Source organism: Taurulus bubalis (assembly GCF_910589615.1).
Source record: "Taurulus bubalis genome assembly, chromosome: 18".
NCBI classification, from domain to species: domain Eukaryota; kingdom Metazoa; phylum Chordata; class Actinopteri; order Perciformes; family Cottidae; genus Taurulus; species Taurulus bubalis.
Genome location: NC_136606.1, coordinates 13075055 through 13095173, shown reverse-complemented (window position 1 = coordinate 13095173; position 20119 = coordinate 13075055). Strand labels below are relative to the sequence as shown.

At 43.0% G+C, this 20119-nt stretch overlaps 1 protein-coding gene across 1 annotated transcript; it reads right to left on the bottom strand.

Annotated features, from left to right (window-relative positions):
• Window positions 1–13381: 13381 nt before the first annotated feature.
• Window positions 13382–18225, bottom strand: pex2 (peroxisomal biogenesis factor 2; the record flags this gene model as incomplete). Its single annotated transcript, XM_079234361.1, is given in 5 exon segments — window positions 13382–14697; window positions 17861–18011; window positions 18013–18100; window positions 18102–18196; window positions 18199–18225. Coding segments are annotated over 5 exon segments (1341 nt in total). The 3' UTR covers window positions 13382–13717.
• Window positions 18226–20119: the final 1894 nt, after the last annotated feature.

Below are 20119 nucleotides of genomic sequence, written 5' to 3'. Positions count from 1 at the left end.
CCCCTCATGCATTGGGCCTGGACAATGACGAAACGAAAGAACAACAACAATGATTTGTCTGTCAATAGATATTGACCAACATCACATCTGAGGCCACTTGTGTATTGGCGTTACTATGTTGTCATCATTTAACGAAGATAAACAGCTTATAATCAGATATTTAGTCTGTTTCTGATATAAACCTTTGTCACATTCTGACATTTAGGGCCATAACAGAAATATTATAACAGAAACGGAGTAAGAACTAATATGCTGTAGGACAAACACACCCATAGTCTTACTTTGTTTGTGTCAATTCATTAATTAATCAGTTCATCTAGAATTCCTATCATTAGTAATTAACACATATTCAATGCCATTGTGTTGTGGTTTTAGACCAACCAAAAAAGTTAACGGGGATCGGTGAAGTTAGTTATTAATCAGCTCCTTACATCAAAGCCCTGATTGCTGTATGGGAACTGAAACTGTCAAACTATTGATAGCAGGCCGACAGCATCAGATCCTATTTGGTTTCTATTATCTTACAGACTTTGAGCCCACATTCGCTGATAAAACAGAGCACACATGCATATGAAACATTCTCACAGTCTCTTGACTTTACCTTGCCCTTATTATTATTATTTCTCAACCTAAGTATATGCCATCAAGGGAACTCTATTTTAAAACCACTAAAATGCAAGCCATATTTCAGCTTCAGGTTGGTGATTAACGGCACAGACCGGAAATAACTCCGGCACCTGTGTTCCATCCAGCCACACAATATCTCCTCCACCTGCGATTCATCCTCCAAAGCATTACACCTGAGAAATCAGGAAAACCATTGTCCCCTGTGCACAAATACTCAACATGAAATCTTATTATTTATTGCTGGCTCTTTTTGGGGGTGTGCACCAAAGCAGAACCTGTTGTTTTTCTGCTAACAGGTGTAATGCAACTTTTTGACTCATCCAAAAACTGATTCTGCAAAACTTTTCTACTTTTTGCCTCCGGAGGAGATTCAGTGTGCTTTTTTATTAAATGAGGAGATTCAATATTGTTTGCGCAGTTAGCAGCAGTGCATCAGTGGGGAAGAGGACACAGCAATAGGCAACACAAGGCACAACTCTTGAAATGATACATCCTCTAAGATGGGAAGTAAACATTAACTGCGTTTTCTATGGATTTACCCACGCGTCGACAACGGCCACTCACAAACTTACTCATGGAAAAGGCAATCTAATCTTTTTTTCTTAATATGTTTCTTTTGGCCTGCTTTTAGTGTTGGCTGCTGCAATACCTACTTCTTGAGATACAAAAGGATGGAGGCAGGAGTTTACCTGTGGTATCATTGCATTGTTGGTGAAGGATAGAGTCGCTGCTGGCATTTCTACAAGACACACAGCCAACTAACACGTATTTTAAAGTGAAAGAGAAGGAGGAGGAGGTGTGAGGGAGAACGAGAGGCAGGCCCAAGAGAAAAAGAAAAAAAGACGCAGACAGACAGGCCAACAGGCTGACTGAGACTGAGCGTCACGGACAGAGAGAAACAGATACAGAAAGAAAGAAAGAAAGTAGCAGGTGATATTGACAGCAAAATGAGCAAGTGACACAAGTGAAGTGAGAGTGAGAGCAGGAGAGAAAGAAAAGGAGGGGCGACCTGAGAGAAATCAAACATGGGCTCCGTGCAACAGAGGTACGTCGGCAAACGAGCATGTTATGGCAGCCCGCTGGGATTTCCCCGGCAGATCGTTTGTGCTGTTTCCCAATCTGTTCTGAGGAGCGGCACAGCCCCACATGGGGACGTGTGACGGCGTCAAGATGGGATTGCTTAAGACAGATGAAACAAGGTGTTTTTTGATGCCATCTGGAGCGGACAAAAGCCTGATTTCCTGTTTTGCTTGTGACTCAAAGGGTGCTGTGTAGTTTGCAGAACAGTTCAAGGCTTTTTGTTGTCAGGGCTGTAAATAACTAAAACAAATGAGAGGGGAAGTTACAGAGGTTTTGGATCCACATGCCAAAAAACTGAAAAATACCTTCTCTCTTGTTTTTGGCATGTCTCTAACAAACAATCAATATTACAGTTCTCTCATCACTTTCTTACACATTCTCCTTCGGTGTGAAAACAGCATGTAAAGTGAATATCCTGGCACACACCGATTTAACTCTGGACAGCTACAGTTTTACTAACATTTGCTGGACCCCTGAAACAATACCATAGTAACAGAGATCAAAGTGTCAAGCTTCGTAATATTGCTTTACATTTTAAAGGGCGCTGAGCAGCCCGGCTAAGGTTTTTACAAGGCACGCTGAGTCGTTGGGGAAATAAGGGAGCAATGGAGGAGGGAATGAAGGAATTTTAGGGGGTGATGGGATATGTCTCACTCTTTGTTCACGTACACATACACACACTCTCGAACTGAAATCATACCATGTGCAGCGGAAGAGCAGGCGGTGAGGAAATAGAAGCTAAATATAAAGTGACATGCCGCATTCCCCAGGTCATTCACAGGCCCTGCACCAAATCACACTGCTCCACAACTCGTCGTTTATCACACACACAAGCCCGAGTCTCAGAAAGAAAATTATAAAAGCAGCCAAATAAGTATGCCTTGTAATTTATAGAATCACTGATGAAAGGATGAGGAGATGCATTGACATCAAATTGGTTCATTCTTCCAGTCCTCTTTGTGTATCAACTCAGCATCCTGGCAGGAACATTTGTAACAAAAAGCTTTTTTAATGTTTAAATGAACATTTTAATGAGGCCCTGTATTGCTTTTCCTTTCGAGTCTTTAAGAGCCCTCTAAATCATTAAAACTTGCTCTGTCTTTGATTTCAAGGTCATTTGAAGAAATAAGGCAGCCGTAAGTGGCCCTCAGACCAAAAGTGGCCGATATGCCAAAGACCGCAAATGAATGTAGCCTAATGCTTTTTAATTTGCATTCATCTTTAAAAACACAGAAGAGCCATCTCTAAGTTATAATAGGCTGTGATCGCAGTTGGAGCCCCTCTAGTCATTAGTAGCAATGCAGCTCCTCTGAAATGAAGGCCTTTCTCATCTTGTTTTAACTTAAGCCCATTACAAAGATACATTATCCTGCTGTCCGTTGCCTGTTTGTCTGCATACAATATTTCTGTCTGGCTATGTCAGTGCGTGCCCGCATATGTCCGCATGAATTCACCTCCTTGTTCCTGCCCATGAGCATGAACACATGCAACACGGCTATTCGGCAAACACATGCATGAAAACAAAAGATGCCAGAAACGACATGCATTGTTTGTTTAATCGCGTGTTATGAGCCGACTCTGTAATTATGTTGTCATCTGCCCGCTTCAACATGCCAAAACTGGGCCGCAGCAGCATGCCTTGCTCCTCGCTCATAATTCCACACTTTAATGGTCAAAAGCCAGAAAAAAATACTATTTCTTTTATTTTTAATCACACTGAAGCCGTGGAGCAGTCACATACAGCCTATTTGTCAGGCGCTATGTGTCGACCCTTAGTGCATATGAGTATAGGGCGACCGACGCACGTTTTTTTTACGAACCGTATTGAACTGATGAGACAGCAAATAACAGCGTGTCCTATCAAACACTGCAATGTGGGTCTTTCTTATTTTCTTTTATTCCCCCCACCCTTCCTTTTCAATTTTGCCTCATGTTTCCTTCTCTTCTCTGTTCAATTTCCTCACCATTCTTTTGCCTCTGTCTTTATCTTCCTCTATTCTGTGTATGTGTGTGTCTTTCTCTCGTTTCCCCATTTCTCTCTCTCTCTCTCTTTCTCTCTCTCTCTCTCTCTCTCTCTCTCTCTATCTCTCTCTCTCTCTCTCTGCGAGGATAGGTGGTGTGTGTCTGTGAAAAAAACTGAACATCTCCAGTGAAATTGGTTTTCTGTGGAGAAACTGATGGATCACTCTGTGTTCCTGACAGGAGTAGGGGATTGTTTATACCATACGGACCAATACATGTTTACACACATACATACACACATATGCAGGGGTGGGAGGACAAGGGTGTTGTTTATGCTAAAGCAGAATTAATTTCCATGAGCTGTAGATTGCTGTTTATGGGAAAAATACACTTTTAAGCTGCAAGAGATGTAATCTAGATTGTAGCATTCCCAACAATGAATTATGGTTTTGGAGGCAACAGCTGCAGCAGCCTTCCTCTCACCCTCCATTTTCTCTGCACACACACACACACACACACACACACACACACACACACACACACACACACACACACACACACACACACACACACACACAGATTAGTAGCAAAATGTTGCTGCTTTTAAAAAACAAATGACTTCATATGCCCGGCAAATCAGCCCCATCTAACTGTAAACTGGTTAAAACAAAGGAATTATTCCCATTTTCAGCCTGAACTGTGTTAGTATCATTTTTTCTTTCACACTAGCAACCTCTATTAGAAGAGGTGAGAAATGGTTCCATTACCAGCAATCTCTCCTCCTCCTCCTCTTCTTCCACATACACACTCGTGTGGTACTACACACACGCAGCCTGAATGATGAAGGAGAAGCTTTCTTACATTATTATTCCAGAGTCTAAGGTAGCATTGGCTAACACATGCAAGCAAAAGCTCTAAATTTCACACAACAGCGCATCAGATGCTTGCTCGCTTGGCTCACGCAGACACATTCACATAAGCTGTAACACTCATTTGCAAGCATTTACAAGATAAGACTTGTTAGAAAATAAAACAGGCCTCACTTTTTCTATTATGTTCCAACTCTGTCCGCGGACCTCGTCGCCACTTTGCAGCCAAAATGTTTTATATACTGCTCCGGTTATGTCGGCCTCCGCAGAGACATGATGACCTTCAGCACAGATACACACATCAAATGCACCAAACTATTGATTTCTTATAAATGTCACCTGGATGTCTTTAATAATGATATACATAGAGGGGATATACATTTGAAAAAACAAAATCCTAAAGGCAGGGTTTAATTTAGTTTGCTTTAAAACAACATATTGTGGCCGAAGCTACAAACAGTTTGTAGGTGTCAACAAACAATAATTAATGAATAGGTTAACCAGTTTTATATATTTATATTTATTTAAAAAACCACTGTCCTCGTGACATTAAAATATGTCCCTATTGTCGCGTCTCTAGCGAAAGAATCCTTGATTTCACCTGACGTATCATGCATGAATAAGGGTTGAATAAAACACTCCAATAACTACAATTAGTAACGCTTAACATATAACTTATTGTGCAGTCCACTTTTATTAATGTGTGTTGGAAACGAAAAAGGTTTTTATTCTGAGATTAAATTCATTCCCTTTCTCCCCCTTTTTATCAGCACTCGCGCAATAACTCGAGCGGAGATGGAGCAAATGTATTCCACCCATATGTATGAATGAATGAATGAATATGATTACCAAGTCTTGGACCCTCTCAAGGACAAAGTGCTGTGTTCTTCCTGCGTGTGCTGTTGACAGCCTTGTGTGTGTGTGTGTGAGTGCATGCGTGTGTGTTTGTGTGTGTGTGTGTGTGCATGTTTGTGTGTGTATCTTTGTTTTTTCCTTGAATCATTTTAAAACCAATATTCACCTTTTCCCATGTCTCATGTACACATGTAGCTTTGAATTTTGTGGGTATATTTTTCTCTTCTATGTCTGTGTGTGTGCATGTGTGTGTGGGTTGTGTCTTCACGTGCAATTAAAGGTTCACATAGTTTATGTATGTGCGGAGGCTGTTCTCTAGGACTCCGTGCTGCTTGTTGTTGCATGATGACAATCCACTTCCTCCCAGAGTGCACACACACACACACACACACACACACACACACACACACACACACACACACACACACACACACACATCACATCCATCCCTGGTCTCCTCTCTCACCCCCTCAGTGACTGTCACATTCAAATGCAGCCGTTTGCAGGTTTGCAGGTGATGGAAATGCTGTCCAGTAATTGTGCCGCTCTGTCTTCCTGTGGTGAGGTAGCCGGTGGCGTGCCGCCTGCCTGCCTGTGACACCCCAGAATTACCCACTGAGGGGGCAAAGGGGTGAAGGGAAGAGAGGAGGGGTACCATTAAAATGCAAAATCACCACTGCGGTGCAGTGCGGTGCCGAGCTCCCTCACTCTTTCTCCAAGGCAGCCATCTTATGATGGAACGAGTATGTGTTTGATGGTGTGTGAATGTGTGTCCGTTTTGCGTGTGTGTGTGTGTGTGTTTGTGTGTGTGTATGTTTGTGTGCATCTATATGTCTGTGTGTTTGATAGAGTGTAGAGTCGAGCCGCAGCGAGGAACGGTGAGATGGCGTGGGGTTGGCAGCCGGGTTTGTGTGCGTGTGTAATTTTGTGTGTGTGTGTGTGTGTGTGTGTGTGTGTATGTGTGTGTGAGGCAGAGGTGATAAATCAGAGCTAGGTAAAGGCTTTTTAATGCAGCGGACCCCTCTCCCAGCCTCCATCTTCTGTCAGGGCTCAGTAAAAGATGAGAGCCCCCTGGGGAACAGCACTAGCCCGCAGCATAGCAGGACTACGCCGCAGGTCACACACACACTCACACACACACACACACACACACACACATAAACGGGCACACGCAGGGGCCTGACGCATAGCCACTGACTAGGCCTTGTGAATGAGTGAATACATGAATAACTGAATCTATTGAATGCATGAATATATAAATAAAACTTTCCACAGGAGCCACGTTTATTGATGAACACCCCACAAATAAATGTGTTTTTCAAATGATTTCCAAATGAATTCCTAAATGATTTATGGCTGGTGATATTGCATTTATATCAGAGAAAATATTTTCGTAGAAAACAGAATGGATATTTGGTCCATTCCTGCCTGTGCTCCTAAGGTCAAACAGAGTCTTTGTCGATGATGTGCCTTGAATCTTGAAGCGGCCCCAAGTTTCAGGGGCCGGATATGAAAAATATGTGGAATTTGCCAACATCTGACAATACTTAGTCGGCAATATATCTCCTGTCTGATAGAAAAATGTGTTCTGAATTGCAGATACGCTCACTTTTCTGGCATACCTTTTTAATTTGACTTTGAGGGGAAACACGGCGAGCTCCGAGATAGACAAGCAGAGATAGGACCGCTGAACGCTGTGTAGGCCTTTGTGGAGGGGCCGAGCGGACTCCAGCAGCTTGGCGCAGAAGACAAGCACAAACACTCGAGAACATAATACTTGACAATGAGCCCAGAGTGTCAGTCAGGGGCCCTGCCGAGAAAAGTATGGCATGTTTGCGAGGAGGATGAAAACAGAGACTAGGAAAATGCCTGGGAACTGATTCTTGATTACAATTTCAGAAGGTTTGAGGCCTCAATTCATGTCTTTTTTTTTAATGTATAAATTTCTCATATTAAATAACCTGGCATTTCTCTCCCAGAGGAGGGATTGCACTTTCGCCAAACCACAAAAGCCTTAATCCTGAAGAACTGATGATTTTTTAAATTCACTTTATTTCAAGGGTTTAGCTGAGAAAAAAAAAGACACCAGCATAATGTGAAACACAGGCTGCATTTTATGCCACACTATACTTAACCCGGCTCCGACAGGGTCAGTTACAGTATGCATATATATTGTTTTACTTTGAGTGGCAGAGCGTCATCAGTAAAATTGCAACACTGACATCTGGGCCCGGTGTCCCAGTGCTCTTTTAAAAACATCCCTGCAGACCTGTATTTTGTTTTTGGTTTAAGTTCATGTTTGTGCTACATTGCATTTATCCACGCTTCCCCTCTTCCACCTCCCATTATCGCTGCACTTACTGATTCCACATGCCACTGTTCATTTTTTACGTTTTTCTCTCACGTTGTTCTTTAAGTTGACAGATAATTAGTTCACTGTCTTGGTTGCGTCTCCCTCTTTCATCGTGGCCGTGCTGACTGGCCTGTGATGCCGTGTACTGTGAGTATCAGAGTCTTTAGGAGGAAGGACTTTGTCTGTTTGGACTCCACAGTGGAGGTTTAGACCTCATGTAGTACAACAGAACAACATCATAATCAAAGTTTTTTCCTTTAGGGTACGGCTCCGTGTTCACTCGAGAGTATATCGGCTCCGACAATGCGTAACTGTACTCACAACTGTGTGTTTGTGTGTTCAGAGGCTGCGGCTCAGTTTGTACTGCAGTCTGTGTCGAGATGAGAAGGTTAATGTGCATGTGTGTGTGTGTGTTTATTATTCTTTCTTGTGCTTGTGTGTCTGTGTGCATCTGTTGGACTGAGCAGGTTAATGCTGGTTGACACATGCGGTTCACTGATCTCCTGGAGGAGTCGAGACTCGCAGCAAAACCTTCACACACGAGTATCCATGGCAACCACAGAAATTATATTTCTTCCTTCCCCGGCAAGCCGGAGATTCCAAGATGCTGAAATGCACAAATACATTGTCATTACCCGGCAGCCTCATACTTAACAGGGTTAGGCTTTTTCTGCCTGCTGTTCTCATTGTTCAGTGTGTTGCCTACACATGTAATTTAGAAATTCCTGTTACCTTTCCCTGACAGAAACTCCATATATTACCTTTACATGCAGGGTTGATGCTTCTCTCTATGCCGACATGACGCTGTTATTGAAATTATTTCCATCCACGGTCATGATTGTGTTTCTGTTTTACATTCTTTCATATTTTCGTTCTCAACTTGGTTATGGGACTTGGAATATTAGATTTAGTCAATAAATTGAAGAAATGGTAGTCAGATTGTCAAGACATTATCAAATATTCATGTCACTTTACATGTTATTTGGCTGCTTGTGAGGATCGAGGGCCTTGTAGCATTGATTGGCAGGCGATGGCGAATATAGCTTTGGCCCACTTCACTGTCTTCCTCTGTTGTTGCTGACAACTTTGGTTGATTGCACAATGACCCGAAGCCCAAAACATAAAATATTGAATTTAATTTACATGTATAAATAGAAATTAGTTAATTGTCTGAGCTCCAACAATATACAATATATCTATCACCACAATGAACAAAAAGCTACAAAAAAAAGAAAGAAAGAATGACACATTTAATCTATGCAACTGGAGACAAACAATATCATCCTATGATCATTTTAATACCATCAATTATTAAAGTGAACATAATTTAAAATAGTGCAACTTCAAAAAGTTTGTAAAAATAATGCTTTTAAACATTCAGTTATCAGCTTAGACACCAAACATCTTTCTCTTAAAAAGCATACACTACATTGTACTAAAAGGTGCACTCGTACCGGAGCCGAGCGCATGCCTCCTTTTTCATCTCTTTGAGGGAAAATTGGAATAAGCACATTGTGTCCTGCACTACATTCCTGAACAAGCAGAGGTTCAATCACATTTGCAGAAGTTATCAAAACTTTCAAAGAGCTCAGCTGGCGCCTTAAGCCACAGGAAATTCACTGGGACATCTGGAGGGATGTGTGCAGATTATTGCTCATTTAGTCTGTTCTAGACATCAGTAGGAAGAGGACTGAGATGGCTAAACACACAAACAGACTAGAGGATGCACACACACACACACACACACACACACACACACACACACACACACACACACACACACACACACACACAGGCTTGGCTTTGGCAGATCTAACCCCAGGCCCACCACAACACACCTGTGTATAATCCCCCATGATGCCCTCTGGTCGTTTGTCCAATCCCCTCGCTACTGCTGTCCTGGCTCATCCAATCAGAGGACAGGTCAGGTGAAGTTTGATTCCATCTCTTTAGCCCTGTGTTAGTGTAAGAGGATGTGAAATATAAAATTCACTGCTGGTGCCTCTTTGGGTTTTTTTGTTATTACACGCAGCCTCAAATGACTCTCGTGTCCAGTCATTTTACAACAATGTTTAATGTTCAATCAGAATGAAAAATATATATATACAAAGGAAACATATATAATGTAATGTTGAGATCCGACGGTAAAATGTATGAAATAAAAATAACAGTTTGTAGTACAAGTGGATTAGCAATTATTTTAATATAAACTATTCCAGTGTAAACACAGCTGTTGAAAATAACTATGCAACAGATTTAAAAATAGTTATAAAGGTGGATAGATAAATAGATAGATGCAGTAAAACACAAGTTTACGAGTCTCCCCACTGTCTGCATGTACGCTTTCAGGGATATCTTTGTTCTGATGTGGAGGAGGATACAGCCTACACTTAAACTTTTTCAAGTTATACAGTAGCATAACCTTTATTGACGGGTATCATAAGATGCAGGACTTTTTTTTAAACTGAATTTTCTTGATCTTTGTATTTGCTCTTCCAAACTGCACATATTGAGGTGAACATATAGATCCTATATAGATCCCAAATTATCCTGGGTCTCGAGAACAAAGACGAAAAGGTCAAATTCTGTATATTCCCAAACCGGTGCCGCTCCGTTTTCTCTCATGGTGTGAAATGCAACCAGACAAAACCTCAACACCACGATAAAAGCTCAGGAAATTACTTCCTTATTTTAGGAGTGATTGATTGTTCCCCTGACCTGTCAGACTGAAGAGGTGGTTAAGAGGAGGAGGCAGACTAAGATAATTGGGCCCGGTGGTATCCAAAGCCCGGCAGGTGTTGAAAGAACTCTCATAACACAGGTACCTGCAGCGGCTGCAGCCCTGAACTCGAGCACACCTAGGATTTCACTACCTTGGAGGAATTTTGGTGTTTTATGTTTGGCATGTCTTTTATTGAATAGATGAAATATGAGAGATACTTGTAAAACCTTCTGACATATTGGACATGCCACAAGAAAAGTAGATACAGGTGTCAGAAATCCTCGGAGGTGTCAACAAATAAATGGTGCATTTTTTGTTTCATCCTTTTTTTGGCATGGAAATAATGTCATTTGCTCTTTGAAAGGCATGTCAGTATTTGGAAATATCTACCCACTAGAAGAGGGGTGTAATTCCCGTACCTGTTGAAAAGTAGGTAAAAGCTTTCCCCATGAGCTAAAGGATCAGAGATGGAATTTTGTTGAAGTGAAAAAGCACAGGTGTTTTTACTTTAATTTCATTAGTGATGCGTAGGGCTTTCTAAATTCTTCTAGCCATTTCAAATGAAGAGGTAAAAGCCAGGCATAAGCTTAAATGATAACATTCTTTCTCAGAGAAAAATATGCATGTACGAATCAAAGCTATTGTACTATCCTTATTATTATCTGCAACCCAAGGGCTCTGTTCCAATTAAAGAATACCACAGATGGACCGTTCGGCAAGCATGCACACAAACGGACCTACAATAAGTACAGTAAAGTACCCGGTATTACAGAGCCAAGAGAAGAGCTTTTTACTTTAAAAACTATTTAATCAGGAAAATCAACGCCTTACATCAAAGAAATGGAGATGAGGGACAGGCGGATAAAGAGGCTCATCAAAGAAGGAGATCTAGTTAGGGATTCAACGCCCTAATTCCTTTTCTCTTAAAACCTTCGTCAGAGGGGGCACAGGGCCAATTTGCTCCCTAAATGGCTGTGTGTGAATGGGCAGATTGCTTTGCATAGCCGCTGGGAATCCAAGCTTCTTCCTCTTTTTCTTCTCCACACGGAGCCTGTGAATTAGAAAAGATCCAAAGACAGATAGGCTTAACGGAGCCCTAGCTACCTTCCTTAACTCCAGAGCCCTGTTCCAACTTCCCACTAATTCAATCCATAGGCCTAACTCAATTAATGGACTTTAATGCCCTGTTTCTTCTTTATCTTTTCTCTTTCCTGGGGATTGGGGACTTCAGTTGGAGTTGTCGAAGTAATATCTGCAAAAAGGTTTGGATTGTAAGCCTGCCTGAATGTTAAGACATTGACATGTCCCAGTGGCATTACGGTTGATCATATATGCATCCTTAATCTCAAACCGTTGTAATTTGGCCTTCTGGGACTCACTGTACTTTATTGCATGAAATATTGACAAACAGTCTCCCCTCTACAGGCTCTACACACTATATGCATCGCTATAGAATTCATTAGTCAGATGTCCTTGATGTGAGAGGACCTCCGAGTATCCATATAATGAGCCCTTATGTTCTGTACATAATGTCAAAGCAATCATCATGTAGGATTGTCACCCCCACCTCAAGGTGAACATTTTTTCTTTTTTTTAAATCAATCGAGGGGCTATTTCAATACTTCCATGTGCTTTAAACTGTACATTTCATTACATTCAGCTTTGCTTTGCACCACCAAGTACATACACTCGATCACATAATGCTCTACAAACCTGCGGAAGTTCTTGGAGAAATAAAGATCACATGGTAAGTAACATAAATAATTTAAGATCCTGTCAGTACACCTACCCAGTACTCTTCAGGGCATGTATGCACCTCGTGAGGACAAATATTTCATGCTATCCTCCGCGCTCAACAGAAACATTAACCTCATCTGAGTGCAAGTGTGTGTACGGCTGTCTGAGCCGGGAGATCTGAGACCAGCTCTCCGCAATAGGCTTTCTATCACGCCTGCAGTTCCGATTGATCGTCTCGGCAATCAGCAATTAAGCCCTAGTGATCAGAGCGGGAGAGAAGAGGAAGGGGGAGGGAAGAAGAGGTGGGAGGTAGCCCCCCGCCCAACCTCACTCTTCTCTTGTCAGCCCAGGAAAGGCTTCACTCAGCTGGGGTGCGTTTGGCCCCGGGCTGGGCTCACTGGTGGAGGTTAACTCCAGCATAAATAAGCATCTTTGGACTCATTACAGGGATTAGAGAGTAATTCGCCTGCGAGGAAGGAGACGACTGCCAGGGTTTTGGTACAGTTTACTACAGTCTTATAGGGGCGAGGGCCCTGGAGATTACAGAGGGGGAGAGATGGAAAGGCAGCAAAAGAGAGAAAGGCCAAGGGAAAAGAGAGGCTGGCTGTCAAGTGTGTGTGTGTGTGTGTGTGTGTGTGTGTGTGTGTGTGTGTGTGTGTGTGTGTGTGTGTGTGTGTGTGTGTGTGTGTGTGTGAGTCAATCCAAGCCCCCGGCTGCCCCCTTGATCTTGAGCATGTTGGGGTGCTGTGAAAACGGATAATGGGAGTTAGAACGACCGGGCCTGTCTAGAGAGAAGTGTGCTGATTGTTATAACTTTCCCTCATCTCTCTCTCTCCACTTAACTAAATAAACACCAAAGAGGTAGCACTCTATCAATTTTAATGATGTTGAAATACAATTTAGGCACAAAATACACAACAAATGCTAATTTGGCCATGATGAGAGGCATCAGAAATTCCTCCCATTATTAATTCAGCTGACTTTCTGCATTTTTCATCAGAACAAATATTCCCATTTCAACAAACACACACACAGATACGCACGCAACCAATTTGGAGCATAAATCAACACGTTCACTCATCAAATATATGCCGTGTGGATCTCTGCAGTCTGTCCAGTGCACCAAAGACAAATAATTCTGTCCAAAGTCCAGTTATGGAAACGGAAGGGGCAGAGCATTGTCAATATATGCACACATATATTAAACATACCAGGTCTATGTGTGTTCAGGAAAGACAGACATCATGAAGACTGGAGTCCAGTCATAAACTCATACACGACTACCCTATGAATCTTCTGATTGTTAAGCTCAATTCTTTTCATTTGTATATATTGTGATAAACTTTAAAGATACATTCGGACAATAATACAAAAGGTTGTCAGTCATGTGTATTTTAATATGTGAATTCTATACATGCGGCTTTAAAGATATCAACCACCATTTTACATTTTAATAAGTCCCTGAAATTACAAAATAAACTCAGTCATGGCAACCTCTTCACATCATCATCATCATCTGACAACCATCTCCACCTCCATCTTGACCGGCTCAGGCTGGCCTGCCTCTGCACCACATTTGGGGCAGGTGAGGTAAGCGTCTGCGATGCTTTGGCTTTTGATGCAGTAGTAGCAGAAAACATGTTGGCAGCCCACTGTATGAGGCATCGTGGGCCAATCGCCGCACAGTCCGCACTCCTTCCACGCGCCCGGCCCTTCTGTCTCCCCCTCCCTGTCAGCGCCGTCTCCTCCCAAAATAATTGAAAACACCGTTGCCTTCAGTTTCCTTGTATTGATCAGCGGCAGCAGGAAGATGAGGAACTCGGCAAAGCCGTGCCACAGCAGCTCGCGGTTCATGTACTGGTAGGCGACGTCCCGGACCACATTGGGTTTGCTGAAAACCGCCCGAGCGCCCACAATCCTTTCAGCCAGCACAGGATGGCGACCTTTTCTCAGGAACACAAGGAAGTTGATGAGAATTGCGAGCTGTGCGATACTAGAAACAAAGGTCAGGCACCTGCGGAGACCCCGTTGGAGTAAACCTCCGTCTCTTTCAGACACGGGCCCTCCTGAACTCAGGCACAGCAGCAGGCTGTGGGAGCGCTCCTGGAGCCAGCGCGGACCCGCAGTGAGCAGGGCCAGACCCAGCTTCTGCCTACGAGACAGAGGTCTGTATCGGGGAGACGAGGACCGGGTGTTGTGGTAGCGTAGACTCAGTAAAGACTGGCCCACGGTGGCGCTGCTAGAATACAGTGTGAATCTCCAAAGTAGCAAATGGAGCAGGGCCCTCAGTTCAGGCTCCAGCGGGGTGAGCAAGCCCGGGCGGCAGTTGTGGAAGCACTGGGAGAACTGGGTCCATACCAGCTGCTCTAGGGAGGAGTCGAGCTCGAGGGCGTCCAGCTGGCTGATGCGCAGTACTGGGGTCTTTGGGTCAATACCGGTCTCAGGAACAGAACTCCCAGACGAACCTTTTTGGTCGTCCTCGCTTTCCAAACCTGCTGGAAAAATACAACCAACAAGTGTTCATATGATAGTCAGATTTTTCGGAAAATTCCCGAGTGGACTTTAATTTTGCACACAATAAATAACATATAAAAAGAAAGCCTTCTAATTTTTGTTTCGTTTGTATGTCACGATACTGTATACACACCAACTTGACTGTTGACTAAATACACTTTCCACTGAAGTGCACGAGGACATCCACGCAAGTAATCAGACTTGACAGGTTTTTCATTAACAAATGAAACAGGAGAAGAAAAAAAACTATCCAAAATAATGGCCAAAACCACAAAAATAGTAAAACAGTTCCTCCTAAAACTGCCATTAAACAAGTACTAGTAAAAATAATAATAATAGTGTCTTGTGACCTTACATTATTACATACCATATAAACCTACGGGCAACTCCATACTTGACTATTAAAGTCAGGGACATGAACAAAATATATAAAAAAGGCACAACTATTAAAAGGACAACTAGGTTGCTGGGAGGAATGAGGCCCTGGAGGTGAGGCCCATCCTGTTAGGAAGGTTATTTTTTCTTTATACATAGGAGCGGAAATCACTTTTCACATGTAAAACCCATCCTTAATGCAACCTTTGAGCTGCGCAATGCCGAGGAGCAGGGGGTCTTAGACGGCTCTCTCCAGTACACACACACACACACACACACACACACACACACACACACACACACACACACACACACACACACACACACAGGAGGCAAAGCTCGGGGCTCTTGGTGCCGGCTCCCTCTGGAGATAGGGGTGTGTGTACAAATCACATCACTAGGGATTAGGCTAACGGCACAGTCTCTGGTACACCGTAAACATCTGCCAAATGTGGAACAATTTTCCTCCCCCTAGAGTCGACTCCATATGGGATCCCACCATTGTGAAGTCTGGGCTATTTTGCGCTGCATACGTTTCCAAAACTGCTCCCAGTTCCCTCAGTTTTATCTGCCCTTTCCTCAAATGAAACGCTTAAGAAGTGGGAGACTAACTAATGCAAGGAGAGACAGAGCAATAGGCCCACAGAGAGGGAGAGAGACAGACTGATAGAGAGAGAGAGAGAGAGAGAGAGAGCGAGAGAGAGAGAGAGAGGCCTTTTTTGACAGTGGCTTTTGTGTCTCGCTGAACAGGATTTGTCACGAGGCTTTAAAAGAGATTTCAGCCGGGTAAATATGGCAGTTTTGACAGAGAGAGAGCGAGATGATGGTCACTTTAGACGTTTCTCGAGGAGGTAAAAAAAAAAACATTTAAATATGCGGTGGCAATGCTCGGGTTTATTGTGGTGCACAGGACCATCTGTGTATTCATGATGTTTCAATAGAGCCAGGATACACCGACCAAATAAGTTAGAATTAGCAAATGAATGAAAAAAAAGAGTGAATTCACGCTGAAGTAAGCAGGTGTGACGAATTCATTGAGCTGCATTTGAAATGCTGCCATGTTTAGTGACTAGAACTTCGCCTGTGACGGAAGTGGAGTTTGGCTTTAAAAAAATAAATAAATAGAGGTAGTCAGACTGTGTATGGTAACCAATAAACAGGCTCCATTTGTTTAGCTTAATCTGAAAGTTTTTTCCTTGATGGGAGAAAATGTGGAGATTATGTGCCTGTGTGTGTGTGTGTGTGTGTGTGTGTGTGTGTGTGTGTGTGTGTGTGTGTGTGTGTGTGTGTGTGTGTGTGTGTGTGTGCCTGTGTGTGACTATGTATGTTTGTCAAGGGTAGCCTTGATCTATGCAGAGCTCTCATACAGAGCTAAATTAATCTATCATTGCATGGTAACACACACACACACACACACACACACACACACACACACACACACACACACACACACACACACACAGGAAATCCCCGTCATAGCAGCCCTCTCGGGAGAGCAAACCCGGCCGGGTCCAATATTCTTTTCAAAGCCTTTTATCGAGCAGTTTACAAGTTATGAATGAATATGTTTTATTTGGGGAAACACGTTATTGACAGCCACCTATCAATAGTAATGTGACTATTGTCAAGGGTCTGTCAATATTAATGTAATTATGATGTAGAGGGATCAGAGGGATGCCAGAGTCGGGGGCCAAGTAACATCTCCTGCCCACTGCCATATCAATAGCTGGGATTGCTATTGACAGCTTCCCTTCAGACTTGCAGCACTTGCCAAATATATAACAAGCAGACACTTCAGTCAATGCCGGGCTGCCTATAAAAATTAAGCATTTGAATTTACAGGGCTCTTGCCATGGACGGCTGGAAATCCATGTTCCTTATGTAATAGTCAAAAGTCACAGTCAATGTCAGTGTTTACAGAGCAGTGGTGTGTGTGTGCTGCAGACGGACTCTTTCTCTGACACACTCTCACACACACACACACACACACACACACACACACACACACACACACACACACACACACACACACACACACACACACACACACACACACACACACCTGATGCAATTCATTGACTTGATAATTCTGTTGCAGGTCAGCCAACCAACCGAGCCGGAGACAAAATGCCCTCTCCTGGTTGTTGGGCAGCTGACAAGCAGCAGTCAGAAGGCAGGTGAGAAGAGTTCACGGAAAATCAACAGAAAATCTGGAGTCCTGCTTTTCTATCAAAGCCGTGTAAACTACTTTTAAAAGATCTTCTTTGGAATATTAAAAAGGTATTTTGATTCAGGTCAGATGATGCGTTTCCTCCCGTTGTTCCCTTAGCCTGTGCATCTTGTTCTGACAAAGATAGCACACTGACTCAAGGCTGACTGCCATAGCTTACATACAACAACAACAATATCCAATCTAACTGGCAACACTGCAACATGGCTTCAAGGCAAAAGGGGCCATGACCAGTGAGAAGAAGAGACGAGGCAACAAAAGCGCACGGAGCGTCAGACTGAAGCCTCGCAGCTGCACCGGATCCTCTGGAAAATAGACAACGGGCGGTAATGACAGCCGCCCAACAGGAAGATACAGATAGACAAAGAGACAGACGTGCCAGACAACGAGTCAAGAAACCATCCGCTAGGAGCTCTGAACTACTGTCTGCTGATACAGTGAAGGGGGAAAAAACTGGGGGCAAAGATAGCTAAGGAGGTAAAAAATGAGGGAGGGGGGAAAAACAGATAAGCACCAACCTCTCCCTTGGAGCTGACCTTGAGACTGACGGTCACAATAAAGGAGGAGGGGACATTCCCGAAGCATATGCGGCTTAGCCTCACAGAGGTGCGGGCATCCAGGGAATAGCCTATAGAAGGAAAAAGGCTGCACTTTCTTCTTGACCTTGGCTTTGGTGTCTAGGGAGGGGATGTGGGTGTTTAGGGCAGGGGACTAAAGACTGAAGGATGCTGGGAAGGTGGAGCATCTCTGTGGGGGGATTGCGTTTTGCCTTTTGCCTTGCACCATTTGGAAACCGTGTGTCCAGCAGTCTTGATTAAGCTCCTGGCGTGGTGCAGGGCTCGGATACCTATGCACTTAGCTATGGTTGTTAGCGCAACATATATTTGCTGAAATAATGCATAAACGTTCACTTGGTGTTCTATAATGCATGTTGCAAGAAATAGGCTACGCATTGGCAAAGCATGCTGGATTACAACTTTATATTCTCTTGTCTCGTTCACGTAAATTAATTTGTGTAAAAGCTCTGGTGAATAGAACCTACAAAATTTCTTTGAGCACTCGAGTATCGTTTTTTTTTCTCCTCTCTCTCTCTCCCCCGCTCCCTCACTTTATTGCCCGTCTTTCGCTAGGAACGAGTGCAGGCCTATTAGCCATGGCCTTCTAATGTCCTCACTGTGAAAACAGATGAGAATGTCAGATTTAGAACTTTTAAGAGAGTGATGTCATACAGCAGACCACAGGCATTACGGGGACGCTAAGATTACCCAGGCGGTAACCAGACTAATTGTTATGAGTCTGTTTCATGAAAAATGAATGCGTTCAAATGCAGAGAGGGGTCTTCAGGCTGTGTGTGTGTGTGTGTGTGTGTGTGTGTGTGTGTGTGTGTGTGTGTTACACACACACACACACACACACACACACACACACACACACACACACACACACACACACACACACACACACTAATGCTTTATCAAGGCTCTCCCCTTTTTGTAATCACCCAAGACTCCTCCGGGCCACGGGGTAAGGGCCAATGCCGGAACACAAAAAATTACACATCAGTTAGAACAGCACGTCTGACATACAAAAAAAATGTGCTCTGCTTAATCTGGTTTGCTCAGAAGGTAAATTATTTAGAAGAATTAATTGATTTCATGAGTAGGAAGGTTGAGTATGCTGGGCTGTATGACTAATAAGTACAGGGGTTTGCAAAAAAAACAACTTAAAAAGTAATGAAACATTTAAAAGGGCAGAGGCACAATGCACGTGGAAGAAAAAGCGGAACAGCTAATAAATGAGAAGTGAAGTTGTGTCTTCCTTAGGAATCACAGAGAGAGCACTGGGGCCTAACTTTGCGCAAATAAAATGGGTTACAGTGAGGAATATTTGATCGGCATATTTCTTAAGCATGAACACATTTTCATTTTATTTTATTTTTTTATCTCTGTAACAATTACATTGAGTGTGGAACAATCTAAACCGAGGTGGACTTTTTGCCTCCAGTAAACCTTTGATAATGTGAAGGCCACTGCAGGATGAGAGACTTAATAATTTGCTACACAGAACCTACTTTTAGGAATCCCTCTTTTATATCCCTGAATCAATCGCTGCCTCTGCAAACTGTACCCATCATGACAGGTCCACATGTTACAGGCAACTTTCATGTTAGTTTGGAAGTGTAATGCCTTGATTTTCCAGCCAAAATGTACGCATTAGGGAGTACACTGCAAATAAGATGAAACATACGACATATGATACTTGGTGACAACTGAACATGATGGAGAGACACACATGCAAGTATTTAACCACACTGGTTAACAGCTGCAACAGGAACACACATCTGTCTGACAATATCATGTCTATAGCTGGTAAGTACAGATTCTAGAGCAGCACTGAAATGACAGAAATCAATCTGAAAATGACGATGACAGGTGGATATATTAGATCATTTTGGAGCTTGAAATTATTGAAATCAAAGTTAAAATTTAGAACCTTGAGCATGTTGTTCAGGAATAAAAAATGAATGTGCAATATGATGTCTTTTTGATCTCTTAAATTACTAACATTATTAACCTAATTCAGGAGGGTGGAATTCTTTCCAAATGAGTGCACAGATAACCCCTCTTGCCTTTATCACTTTCCTCCATCTGGAAACTGTATAAAATGACCTTATGACCGAGTGACATCACAGCCCAATTTAACTCCAGCGAATCTCTTAAAAACACACTCATTACACTAAGTGTTTAGCTCCAGAGGCACATGCCTATCCTTCAATCCCACGCAACCAGCCGCTC